At 32.6% G+C, this 13,554-nt stretch overlaps 1 protein-coding gene across 7 annotated transcripts in view; it reads right to left on the bottom strand.

Annotated features, from left to right (window-relative positions):
- The window catches only part of GRIK2 (glutamate ionotropic receptor kainate type subunit 2), a 641,759-nt gene that overhangs the window by 27,990 nt on the left and 600,215 nt on the right, over positions 1-13,554 (bottom strand). For all 7 annotated transcript variants that reach the window (XM_079938731.1, XM_079938723.1, XM_079938728.1 and 4 more), the window contains one exon: positions 6,669-6,894. In XM_079938731.1, the coding sequence (XP_079794857.1) occupies positions 6,669-6,894 (226 nt within the window). The remainder of the gene's footprint in view (positions 1-6,668; positions 6,895-13,554) is intronic.

The raw sequence follows: 13,554 nt of genomic DNA, 5'->3' as shown, positions 1-13,554 counted from the left end.
AAATTTTAGCATCTTGGACGATAGGCACAGACATGAGCAGAATTTCCTCCGTCCCCTTTTCAGCTGACTCGTGCTCCCCATATGTTATTAAAGTTGGGAGGCACCAATAAATGAATGAAGTGTGCCACTAGCTCATTGTTAAAAACAGAAATAGTTTTAATGGGACCCTTCAGACACTTTACAATATTTCTACCAAATTGAACACAGCAAAACAAAATAACAGCAACTGGCCCTAATGGATTTTTTTCTAGATTGCTGTTTTCCTACCAGCTCATGGACTGCTGAGTCTGCCTAGCCCTCAAAGCGCCCTGTGCACTCAACATTCCAAAGACAGAAGCCAAGAAGGCTTTTAGTATGGATGGTCAGAAGGGAGGCAAGGCAGCCGAAAATGCCATTAAGTAGAAACGCTCCCTGTTCGGCTAAAATAGATTATCACCTATGGTGAATTAAAAGGTAAGACTGCAATTGCTCACACATTTTAAATATTCCTTAATGAAAACTGCTGTGATTTGCTTTTTTTGCTTTACCCCATCCAGTTGTTGTTAAAAATTCTAATGAATGAAAAGGAAGTTCAGTTAATGTATTATGAGTAAGAACACCTACAATTTCAAAAATCTACCATACAGTAAATATCACATTAAAATAACATTGCTGCAGTCAGGAAAACTACGAAAGGGATTTAATGTCACCGCAAGCTTAATTAAACCAGTCTATGCTTATTTAGCATTTACCTTCACATCATTGTTGATTGCTCCACTAAGGTATTTTTGTGTAAACAGAGCTTCCCTAATTAAATAGCTTATATCTGAGTCATTCAGTGATTTCACAACAGTTTGGGCAGTAATCATCACACTCAGAGTGATGAAGGGTGATGGCAGGCCCCTAGATGTATCACACAGGAGGAGGCCTAGCAGGTTAAAAGGACGCATGGACTTCTGGGGGAAGAAAGAAAAATATGTATAATTTTTGAAATATTTCTGAATATTCACTCCAAAAGAGACATAGTATTTCTGTTTACCCTCCTGCACTTAACCACATACACCTCTATGACAATATCTAAAAATCTGAGCAACAATAAAAGCAAAGCAAAGGGAGTTCCTCTCCTTGATCACATTTGCAGTATTAATAAAGACAGAATTTTCATATCAGTTTATGGCTTCTGCAGGTATAAACTCAAAATCCTGGGGAATTTCTGGAACTGATCTAAATTTCCAGAACCCGAGCCTATATTGCTCTGCTTTGAATAGATTCATCTCCTTAACTCTTGCTGGGAAAGAGACTCAAATAACCTTTACTTTTTCACACCTAAGTGCATTATTTTTTATTTTTTGGCTTATAATTAAACAAAATTTTAAAACTAAGTAAAAATGACATATTACAAAAAATTGTCAATATGCTTGAAAAAGATGATATAAAAGGCAAATGCTAATTAACTAGTTGAGAAATGCAGGTTATGATGTTGGTTGAATATTTATGGTAAGTCAGAATCTCATTCAAGTTCTAGAGTTGCATGTCATTGCATTTATTAATGACTAAGTAATAACTGATGAAAGCCATATTGTTGGCAGAGCTATGACATAGTAAATCATAAATTACTGCCTGAAGTTTTTTTCTCAGACATATTTGAGGGGGTAAAGTGTGAAATGCCTCTTTCTAGATTATACTTCTTTGATGAAGTTATCTGAGTTAAGACTTATAATGTATTGGATACTCAAAATCATTTTAATTTTATACTATGTTATGAGTGAATAAAATATAATTTACTAAAGTTAAGAACAATACTATCAAGTCAAACAGAAGAAAACTATCTGAACAAGAGAAACAAAAATTATATTGCAATACCTACAGGTGAGTGGTTTGAATATTAATCCCTTCAAATTTAAATTATTATGTTCAAATTTATCTCATTCAGAATTTGGCTAGAAACAAAATGTATGTTAAATGTGTTAAGCAACTTTTAGTAATGAGACATTTTAATAAATTTAAATTCAATATTATTTGGCAATGAAAATAAAGAAGAATATGGTAAAATATTCTTCCTAGTCTATAATTTTGCTATGCCAAAGTATTATTAGATGCTTTGAATTTTTATTAATATGTACTGATAATTTTACATTAAAAGTCCAAGAAAGTCCTATAAAAGAAATTTATTATGTGCTATTACCTAATTTTTAAAAATTCATTTTAATGAAAACATGAATTTATTACACTATTATACCAAACTAACTACACACTACGAAGAAATGATTCCACTTAGATATATAATTCAACTTGATTTCTTAAGTTTCTCATGCAAGTGACCTTGCCTGTATCAATGACTATTTTCTGCAATAACTACGCTTTCTTCAGAAGGCAAAAGTGGATCTGATCAGCTGAGTTGAACAGATAAAAGGAAAAAAAAACTACACCCTAAGGCTTATAGTTTAATTTGTTTCCTTCTCTCATATATAAGATAAGCTTAAAATGAGAAGAAATAGAAATTCCAAATGCTGTGCCCAGTATTTTCCTTCATTTAAAAAGTTATATAGTTTATACATTTATTAATATTTTGAATTGTTTTATATTTTCCCTGTAAGTCAATATCTTTCAGTAAACAGTGTCAGGGGTAGGGAGAAAACAAAAATTGCTATTTGTATGTTTCCAGGAAACTGTAACAGCTTCCCTAGAACTGATTTAACTGTTATCTTTCTTTTTTTAAATAGCTTTCACATCTGAAATATCTCAGGGAGTTTTGAGAATTATATAATATACTATTTTGATTTATTCGTAACAAGCATTTCCTCAAAGCAAAACAATATGATAAGAGACATTCCTGGTACGTTGGTACATTGTATTTACAACACAAAAAAGCAAACAAACCAAAAAACCCCATCAAGTTAAGGTTTTATATTAAGTATAAGTCAAATTTCTTTATTCTAGAAATTTTGAAATTATGGGTGCTATTATGTAACTAATATTAATGAAGAATATCTGTGCTATACTCTAAAGTCCTCAAACATCCTCCCCAAATCTTATTCAATTCTCACTACCCTCAGTCACTCAGGTTTGTTTAATGAGGTCATCGCATTGAGTAATGTAAGATGCCATGCTGATCTTTAGCTCCAAAAGTTGTTTTCTGTATTTATAAATCTTGCTGCACCATCATATTTTCATATGTAGAGTTCATTTGTTGAACAAATAATTGAGGGTCCACAGAGTGCAGGCACTATTGTTGTGTGGGCTTACAACAACAAACAGACAAAAATCTCTGCCCTCTTCCACGCAATGTAAACTAAAAGAGGAGGGTAAGGATACATAGGAATCTCACTCCTTCCAGAAACAACACTGAAAAATGCATTTATTTTCTTCAGCTCTTTCCAAATGAAACTGTGAGGCAATGGGAACCTATCAAATCACTGCTTCCATTCCTCTCATAAGTGTTTAAGAAGGTGTTTGATTTTTAAAATTTGTTTGAAAACATCAGCTAATCATATTTCTCCACGTAGTTTCTAGCCCACTTTAAATCAAACTCTGGGACTCTGTCAAGTACATTATCTGAAACATTATTATGTTTAGCATTAAATAGACCTTAGGTGTTCCTAGTTTCACCCTGTAATTTTACTAATTAAAAAAAAAGAAAGAAATTTAGAAGCTATAAATTTCATGTCACTTGTCTAAGATCACATTGACAAGGCTAAATCTAGAATATCAGTGTGCAAAATACTACATGATGATACTTTAGAGCATATTATCAGCCTCTTTTCTAAAACATAAATTTGTTCATATAACTTTTCATAAATGAGTACAAGTACGCTTGAAAAGTTATCAAAGTTACTCATCACAAATTCTGAATAAATGGTACATCAACTCATGAAGTTGTTGAGTTCTTTAGGTAATTCTTAGGCAAAGAGCCATATGGGATCTAACTATGGAGTATGCCAGGATTTGAACACTCCATCAACACAAAACTGTGGCAATAAACTCAAGCCTTACTGTGAATATAAGTATAATTTAAAGCATTTTGAAAAGAAGTGCTTCTTAAGCTATAATTATGAGAACTCAAGCATTTTTATATATTAGAATTAATTAGAAAACTTCTGAATTAATACATACATTGGCATAATAATGGCAAAGCTTTGGATGGCCTTTCCCTGTGCAAACAGTAAAGGGGGTTCATTTTGTGTAGAGAATTTTAAAACAATAATAGCAACAACTGTCACCCAGCGCTGGCAAATCAAAACATGTCAAAAGTAAAATATTCCTCTCTTGAAAATATCTTTTGTTCATCCAGGTTCTAAACAATTACTATTGAGTTTTAACAGCCCAACTCTTATTGAGTTTTGAATTAGCATCTATTTATTTCTTATTCTTTAATAAACATTGTACTCCACTTGGAAACTAATTTGGAGAATTCTCATTATACAGCTCACTCCCCCAAGATATGTGAGCTCAGCTACACTTGCATATTTTTGGAGCAAGAACTTAAGGTTCTTGTTTTTTTGTTTTGTTTTGCTTTGCTTTCACAATGACCGTGCAATCATTATTTTGAGTCTACTATACAATTGCAGGAATATGTAATGTTACAGGAGCGAATGTCTCAAAATTCTCTCAAAGTCAGTTCAAACTATTTTGAGCTATAATGAATTTGAGTAAACTTTACCTAATATGAAAGAATTTAATGTTGAAGTTTTTGAAGTCATTATGGTGGAAAATTTTTGGACTTCCTAGACATTTGAAAGTTGTTAGAAATGATCCCAAAGAAACAAAGACATGGACACTATTGCAATTTCTGGAATTTATCATGAAATGGGATTTTTATGAATCTGTGCCCAACTTTCTAACTATGGTATACATGTTAGAAAGAAACTTTTCAAAATTAAAAGTAATAAAATTATGAATGATACCTGGACAAATATGACTATACCATTTATTAAACACAAATACATGAAGATCCGTTTTGACAAAGTCATTAAAAATTTGCAGAAGTTAAGGCTCAGAAAAATTATAGTGTCATTATTCATTACTGTATAGCCAGTGAGTAGCTGTAAGTGCTTTCCCCTTTCTTTAAAAAAAAAAAAGATGTAATAAAAACATGTTAATCTGTTATTTTGTTTTCTTTGCATATTGTATCAGTTTCCTATTTCCGCTATAACAAATTACCACAAATTGAGGGGCTTAAAATAACACAAATTCATTATCCCATAGTTCTATAGGTCAGAAGTCCTAAAAGTGAGGTATCTGCAGGGCTGCATTCCTTCCGTGGCCTCCAGGAAAGAATTGGTTTCCTTGCCTCCTAAACTAACTTCTAAAGGTCCTCTGTATTGCTAGGCTGTGGTCCTTTCCTCCATCTTCAGTTCACCAAGTAACATTTTCAAATCAATCTCTCTCTCTCTCTCTTCCTCCCCTTCCCTGCCATGGGGTCCCGCGGCCCCAAGATTTATATATTGAAACCTAATCCCCAGTATAGTGGTATTTGGAGGTGGGGTCAGTGGGGTGTGATTGGGTCATGAGGGTGGAGCCCTCATGAATGAGATTAGTGCTCTTGTTTAAGGGACTCAAGATAGATTCCTTGTTCCTTCCTGGTCTATTAACTAAGAAGCAGCTTCTCATCAGACACCAAATCTGTTGGTACCTTGATCTTGGACTTCCAGCTTCCAAAACTGTGAGAAATCAATTTCTGTCATTTTTACAGCACCCAATCTCTGGTGTTTTGTTACGGCAGGCCAGGTGGACTAGCACATTCTTTCTCTCACTACTTCTGTTGTGATACCTTCTTAATTGTGACACTTGTGCTTCCTTCTTTTAAGGACCTTTTCAATTACACTGGACCCACCTGGTTAATCCAGGATAATCTTCCCATTTTAAGATCATTAACTTAATCACATCTGCAAAGTCCCTTTTGTCATAAAAGGTAATAAATTCTTATGTTCTCAGGATTAGGCCATGGACATTTTGTGGGAGCCATTTTTATGCCCATGACATGTACATATATACTGAAATATGTATTTATACATTCATTAATCATATGAATGTATATACATGTTCATATACATTATACATAAATATGAAGCTCAATAAATGAAAATTTTCATTGTCTTTTGTGGCAATTATTATTATTTCATTCCATGATTATTATTGAAAAGAATTTTGTCATATAGAAGAAAGAGAATGTTAAAACTAATCAATCCTAGTGTAAAATATTCTAGATATGTTCCTGGTAAATAGTCTGCTATTCCTCTTAAATAAACATATACCTCTTGTAAATAAGATAATTATTCACAGTAACCATTTGTGGCTCATTCTTTTAGTTAACTAAGTCAAATACAATATTCGTAAGCCACCAATCTGAAAAAATAATGTTGCAAAACTTAATTCATAAAAACTTTTTTTAAGTGTAAGATTGAGAAGGTCCTTTGCGGGGGCGGGGTGTGTGTGTTGTGGATGTTTTCAACACTGATACAGTAAAAATGTCTACTGACCATTTGGTAGAAATCAATTTTCCTTTTGTTACTTATTCCTTTAGAAGCAGATGTCCAAATATCTTCCTGACTTTATACAGTCTCAGAACATAGCAAGATACATTTGTTTGAAGCAAGATTCCTAATGGCATATGAAGGCATTGTTTTTCTTCCATTTTCACAGCAACTAAGATTAATGAACAAAGAACAAGTGGCTGACATGAAGCCTACCCATGGGGGTGCCGACGCCATAACCTTTGGAGTCTATGAGGCCGCCAATCTGTGTCAGGTTACAGTTCCTCTGAGTGACAAACTCAATGGTTGTTGACTCCATTAGGAAAGCATAATCAGAGGTGAGGACTCTCTGGATTCCTTCTTCATTACTTTTGACGAGCACGGACTGCCTCCTGCTACTCATAAAGGCCCACATTTTGTCATATGTGGAGATTTTTGATTTCTGGGGAAAAATAAAATACATAAGAAAGACATTTCTTAGTTTCCACATGATCCTACAATATTTAGATGAAATTGACCATATTTAGTTTGCTCATCCTACCTTATAACTGTATTAGTAATAACAGTGATACTAAGCCACAAAACAATCAAAATCTGTATAAAAACATTTCTCATAGCAATTCCTCATCATATTTCCAGGTATAGAGCAGATTTATTTAACAAATGTATAAAAAATGTCCTGATGTTCAAAAGTTCACAACTAGTAAATCATAGGAGGCAATAAACAAGAGAAAATAAACAAGATTAATAAGGACGGTTTTTTGTGTTTGTATCTCACATGAATATCTCATGTGTACAATTTTATCCTTCAACATTACTATAACATCAAATTTGGAAGATGCAGACACTGGACACTAAGAGGTTTTTTTTCCCCCCCCGAATTCAGTTGACTATAAGACAGATGTTACATTATCCCCCAAGGATAACATACAGATATAGGTTGAAGAGATGAGAGGAATTTGTTACAAATAAGGATATTACAAATAAGAATGACTACATTTCTGCTAAGACACAATCGGGACACCACAGAACTTCTTTTAACCTGCCTCAGGACAACAGGAAATCAATCATTCAGGTCTTACTAACTAACGATTCCTGGACCAAGAAAATAGAAGAGTTTTTACATCCAACCGGAAATTCTCAGTAGGGCTTCAGTACGATCAATTGCTAAAGGAAAGAAATGGGTTTTGTTCAGAAGGCACTGGTAAAACATAAACAGGAAAAAGGTTAGCATCTGCTTATGGAAAGCTCGTCTGTGAAACCTTTATCTTAGTTTAATTCTTATACAATCACAAAAAATAATACTGCAACAATAAACACAAGAAGGATATTCACCATACTGGTTGCTCTGTCATGAAAATTCAAAACTATTTTCAAATAAATAGATATGCAATCTTTTGCAGCTTAAGCGTGCATTTAGTCCTACATGTGCCAGGACATAAATGCGATATTACTCCTTCCACTAAAACGTAGGTACACAGTAATATTAGAAAAATTCTGGAATTATTTCAATGAAAAAATGGGAAGAAAAACCTTAATTTTGGGGGGAAAAAATACCTAAAGGTACAATAAGTGCTTAATAAAAACAAGTAGCTTTAGAGCTAAGAAAGGGTAGACATGTAAACCTTTGCTCTCCAGTGAACACTAAAACATGCTAAAAGGCCAGTGGCTTAAAATGGGAAAGAAGGCGGCTAGAACCCCCAGAATAAGATTGATATGATTACAAATTTGGGCAGCTATGGAGGCATGTCAGTTGTTTTCAAGTAAAATAATCAAATGTTAGGAGTAGAAAAGGGAAATGAAAGGAATAATTAAGACTATGATGAAATTCTTATTGGAATAATTAAGACCAATAGTGAGATTTTTGCAAAGATGTATCTGGCTATCCAAATTAGTAACATAATGAGGATAGCTAGAACAAGTTCATTTCCTTTCAAAGGTAAAGAATGTTTTACCTTTACATTACCTCCTAATGTTTTGGATTAAGTGAGGCCAAAATACAAAATAGAATCAAAATCAGAGCTCACCTGCGGATTAAAGAGATTTTATGTAAAAAAAAAAAACTTGGATACAGTTTTTGATTTAGTGAATCTGTGACTGATAATAAACACAATCCAAAAATGTAATACTAAAAATTTATGTAATCAAAATTATATGCTCATTTCTTGACAATTTAAAATGTAACATCTTTAATGGAGACTGATAGTGTAATATCATAACATGGGTGTACTCATTGAGGCCAAAAATCAAGCAGAGATAAAAAGTGTACAAAAAGTTATTCTTACTTGTATTGTTCATAAATCTCCTAAATTCTCTGCCTTATTTTAGTTATAGGAACATTAGCAATAAATACATTTTATTGCTTTAGTTACATGATTTTCAATTCATGATAACATGTTCCATCACTGAAGAGTTAATTTAAATAAAAACTTGAGAACTAGTAATTTTGTCCCAAACAAAGGGAGAATATAATGTTTACAATGGCACTAATCATTTAAATAGTATAATTACGTCTTTCTCTTTTTTAACATTAAAAGAAAATTTTAGTTTAAACATTATGCAACACAATTTAAAAGAAGAGAATTACATTTTTAACAGTACATGAATGTATCCATTATTAATATTTTGCTGTGGTTAATGAAGTAAACACATCAATCTTTTTAACAGAACCCACACCCAACAAACTAAGATATATTTCTAATATATTCTTTACAAATGTATAGTTTAATTTTACATTAATGTGAAATTTAGTTATTTTACATTTGAAAAGTCTAATCTACAATACTAACCTTCAGCTGACAAAATAAGGATTTTAAAAAATATATTTTTATATAAAATTCTTGGAACACTTTACTGCACTGATTTTTTATTTCTATGAGCATTTCCTAGAAGGTACTATTTATATTCATTTTGAAACTAATCATTTCCTATCTTTTAAAAAAAAAATATTGGAGTATAGTTAATTTACAATGTTGTGTTAGTTTCAGGTGTACAGCAAAGTGAATCAGTTACACATATACATATATCCACTCCTTTTTAGATTCTTTTCCCATATAGGCCATTACAGAGTATTGAGTAGAGCTCCCTGTGCTATACAGTAGGTCCTTATTAATCATTTCCTACCTTCCATTATTACTTAAGTATCTCTTATTTTCTGGAATCTATTGTCTATGATTTTTGTACAGGTTCACTCATCTTTCCTATCTGCAGAAAATATAAATATTTCTATTGTTCCTATATGGCATAATAGGTTTTGATAGAAAAGTTACCCAAATCGTTTTGTTTCTCATAATAAAAATAAAAAGCCAAATAATAAGTATTTCAATTTAGAAATATTGACTACTTGCTGCTCACACACATTCTATATGGCTTGCTTGCTTGTTTTGCTGTCATTCTTTAACCACAATTTCCAGCTGAGCACAGTTATCTCTCAATTATGGCTGTGAAACACAATGCTGTGTAGAAAAGATATGGGAAGTAAGATTAAAAGCCATTGCTACCTTTGTAGACTGCATGTGTGTATGTGTGCGGTATGTAATGCCATTCAACTCTTAAACAACTTCTACAGAAAGTTGAAATAGAAAATTAATCTTTAGCATTGCCTGCCAATTTTATTACTTTTATCATTTTCAGTAGTGAAGATGGTATAGTGCATCACTGGTTTAAAAACACAAGATCTGAACAACATGAATTTTACTGAAACCCTTAAATTTAAAGCAGCTAAGATGGCTTATAAAATATTTGAAGAAAGTATCTGAACAAACTCTTAGGCTGAATATGAAGAATACGAGGCTTTTTTCTCTATAAATCTGGCCACTCATAAATACTTGATTACCTATACTTAACTAATATATAGATAACTTCTGAATAATGTAGGCCTGAGCCAGAAGTAATGATCACTAATTCTATATATCTTATTAATAGAAGATAATGTCCTTATGCAAGCCAGTTAATCTTTTAATTCCAGTTTACATAATAGTCAAATATCTTTGCTAAACTTACAGGGTTTTTGTGAGGATCATATAAGACAGTACACGTAAACACACTATGCAGTAGTAAGACATTTTTGTAACTCCAATTATTTTTTAAAAAGAGAGCATACTACTCCCAAGTGCTTGTGTTTTATTTTTCTTAAGAAACACCGAGTATTCTGGCAAAGATGGAAGGTTGAATATCATCTTTGAACACATGTCCTCTCCTATGGCATGAAACCACAAGGCAAAAGAGAAATGGATAGGGTGCAACAAAAACAAAATTTTGGAAGCTGGAAAGCAGATAGATGAATTGTAACTGAGCTAACCAACGTTTAGGACCCCCTTCTCCCCTGTAAAAGTTTCTGAGATTGGCATTTCTACATCCTTCTCAAAGCCGGAATGATCAAACGTCTAACAAAAGTAGAATTTATTGAAAACAATGTCTTAAAAACAACTATCTCTGAGCAGCTTGGTGACTGCTCGATCCCACCCAAGCAAAGGACTAGAGGTTTTATTCTCTGGGAAGTAAACAAGAGTGCACTGGAGGAAGTGGTGCTACCGGGGCCCATAATGAAACCAGAAGGAAAAGGTTGGAGTCTACAGCCCATGTTGAGACCAGTCAGCATTCTGTCTGTTTTGGTTCTTTGAATTCCTCCAAGACGATATTTTTAAGCAAAACTGGACTGCTCTAAAGAGACAATAATAATATTAATAATATTAATAACAACAATAATAGTAATAATAGCAGTTAGCACATATAATAGCATGTGCCGAACATTATTCTAAATTATTTATACGTATTAAAATTTTTTAAGTTTTACAAGATTTCTAGTAGGTGGTAGTATTTTTGTCCCCATTCTAAAATTAGAAAACCAAAACACAGAGTGCTTTATAATATGCCTAAATTCATGTGGCCTCTTCCTAGCAAAACCAGGAATCAAACATGGGCAGATTAGCTACCAAGTTCATAGTCTTAATTATTGCACTGTATCAACTGCATCTAAAGGCACAGATCATGGATTTCCAACAAAACAACCCACTATATCACCCTAAAGGGAAGCTCATAGTTTTTCACACTTAACTAAGCACCCAGAGCTTGCAGTGAGTCTCTAACTTAAATTATAAAGACCAAAACAAATAAAATGGCATAAATGTCTTCAGAGAGGTAATAGATGCTGCACAAATGCAAAGAAAAAAATGTAAATGGACTCTGTTGAAAGAAAATGCATTCAGAGAACAAATACATATTAAAAATCTGATATCAAAAATGGAAACCTCAAGTGAAATGTAGAATAAAAGAGAATTTAAAACACTGCAATTGGCTTGACCTCTAATTTCAGAATATTTATATTAAATACATGTGGAATTATACTGATATGATACTCTAAGATCTAATGTGTAAGGAGGAAATAAGAAGCCTCAGCTAGTTTTAGTTCTAATAAAATAGAAAATTGTTGAACATTTTCAAGGTAAAATAGACTGTAGGATCTCTAAGGTTAAAATCAATAGATAGAAGCTGTATAAGTTAAAGATTAGGAATAAGAACTCATTTAAGGTCAGTAAGCAGGTATTTAAAATTAATAATCAAATATTTGTATGCTGAATGTGAAAGCTTATGTAAACTTATTTAGAAATAAGGATCTACCAAGTTGCAATGTGAACTAAAGATCGTAGGTGGAAGGTGCAGCGTGTTGAAAGAATGACCTGTATACTATGTTCTGCTGACTCTCCTGTTAGACTAAGGTTAGTTTCATTCAGTGAAGTAGCCACTGATCATTGCCAAGGGACGTGATAAAATCGTGGATGGAGACTAAGCTGCTGAACTAAATGTGCACAGTCTTTGAAAGTCCTCTAGCCACAGGGATACAGAGAAGTGAGGACCTACATAGAACACCAGAACAGACTCAGGAATTGGGACACAGCTTGGCCCTGTGCATCACTGTTGCCAAATTCATTAGGAAAGACATTCCAGAAGAATGTTTTATTTAAGAGGAATATGAAAAATGAAAGTCAGGTAATAAACTAAGCATCAGAAAATATAATTTTCTGTAAGGGAAGAATTAAGATAATGGCAAATTAGGGCATAGAAGAGAAACTATTCAGATAGAGTATAGCCAAGTTAAAAACAAAAAAAATTAATCAGTGAAAAAAAAAAGAATATCTTGTTTCACTCCTTTACTTCACAAATGAGAAAACTAAGGCTACTTGATAAGAAAAAAATATTAGCAGTGAAGGTAGATTTGTAAAGAGTAAAATGCTGATAGGATTTATGACATCATGGTTTTAAAGAAGAATTTTAATTCCATAACAAGACAATAACTTCTTTGGCAAAAATGAAAAACAGTCCTAAGTATTATCATTAGTTAGGCTGTACATAGTAATATAAAGTCACACAAATAAATCAAGTCTCAGAGATATTGCTTGAAGTGAATATTAAAATCAAAGCACTGTAAAGGAAAAGCATATTTTAAATGTTTGAAATATAATCGTCTTATTTTCTCACACAACCCACCCCGCTGCTCTAAATACTGGAATAAATTTCTTTCTTTTGTGTGTGTGTGTGTGTCTCATATTAAAGATACTTTTCCTTCTGTGTTACATGAGACAGATTTAGGATGTCAATGTTTAGCAGTGTTTATTTTATCAAAATGCTGAGGCTTGTAAGTTGATTTGGTTTTTGCTACATCAGCACAAAACCAATAAAACTAGTTCATAAGGCACTGTCTTTTTATAATAGCAGTTTTCATGGGCTATGAAACATCAACAGAAGGATAAAAGAAAAAATTCTTGTCAAGAATAAACTTACAAAGAATAAGAAATACAACACTTTTTAAAAATTCACAGATGCCAAAAGATTGTGTGCTTTACAAAGAGCATTCAGTATACTTAAAATATTTAAAACATATAGCTAATGATTCCAAATTTAAGGATACATAGCTTTCATTTCTGAGAGAATTCAAAATAAAGTTTGCAAACTGGAATTACCTGGCTCTTTGAAGATCTCCAGTATCTAATGGGTTTTAGGCAACATCTTCCTGAGCATTTTAGAGAGAGATTTTTAGACACAGTAAGATATTGATACAAGGATAGTGCTTTGAAATTTTGTTTCTATCCCATCTAAAATGCTA

Source organism: Stenella coeruleoalba (assembly GCF_951394435.1).
Source record: "Stenella coeruleoalba genome assembly, chromosome: 12".
Lineage (NCBI taxonomy): Eukaryota > Metazoa > Chordata > Mammalia > Artiodactyla > Delphinidae > Stenella > Stenella coeruleoalba.
Note: the sequence above shows the minus strand (reverse complement) of the source record. Positions and strands in the feature narration are given on the sequence as shown.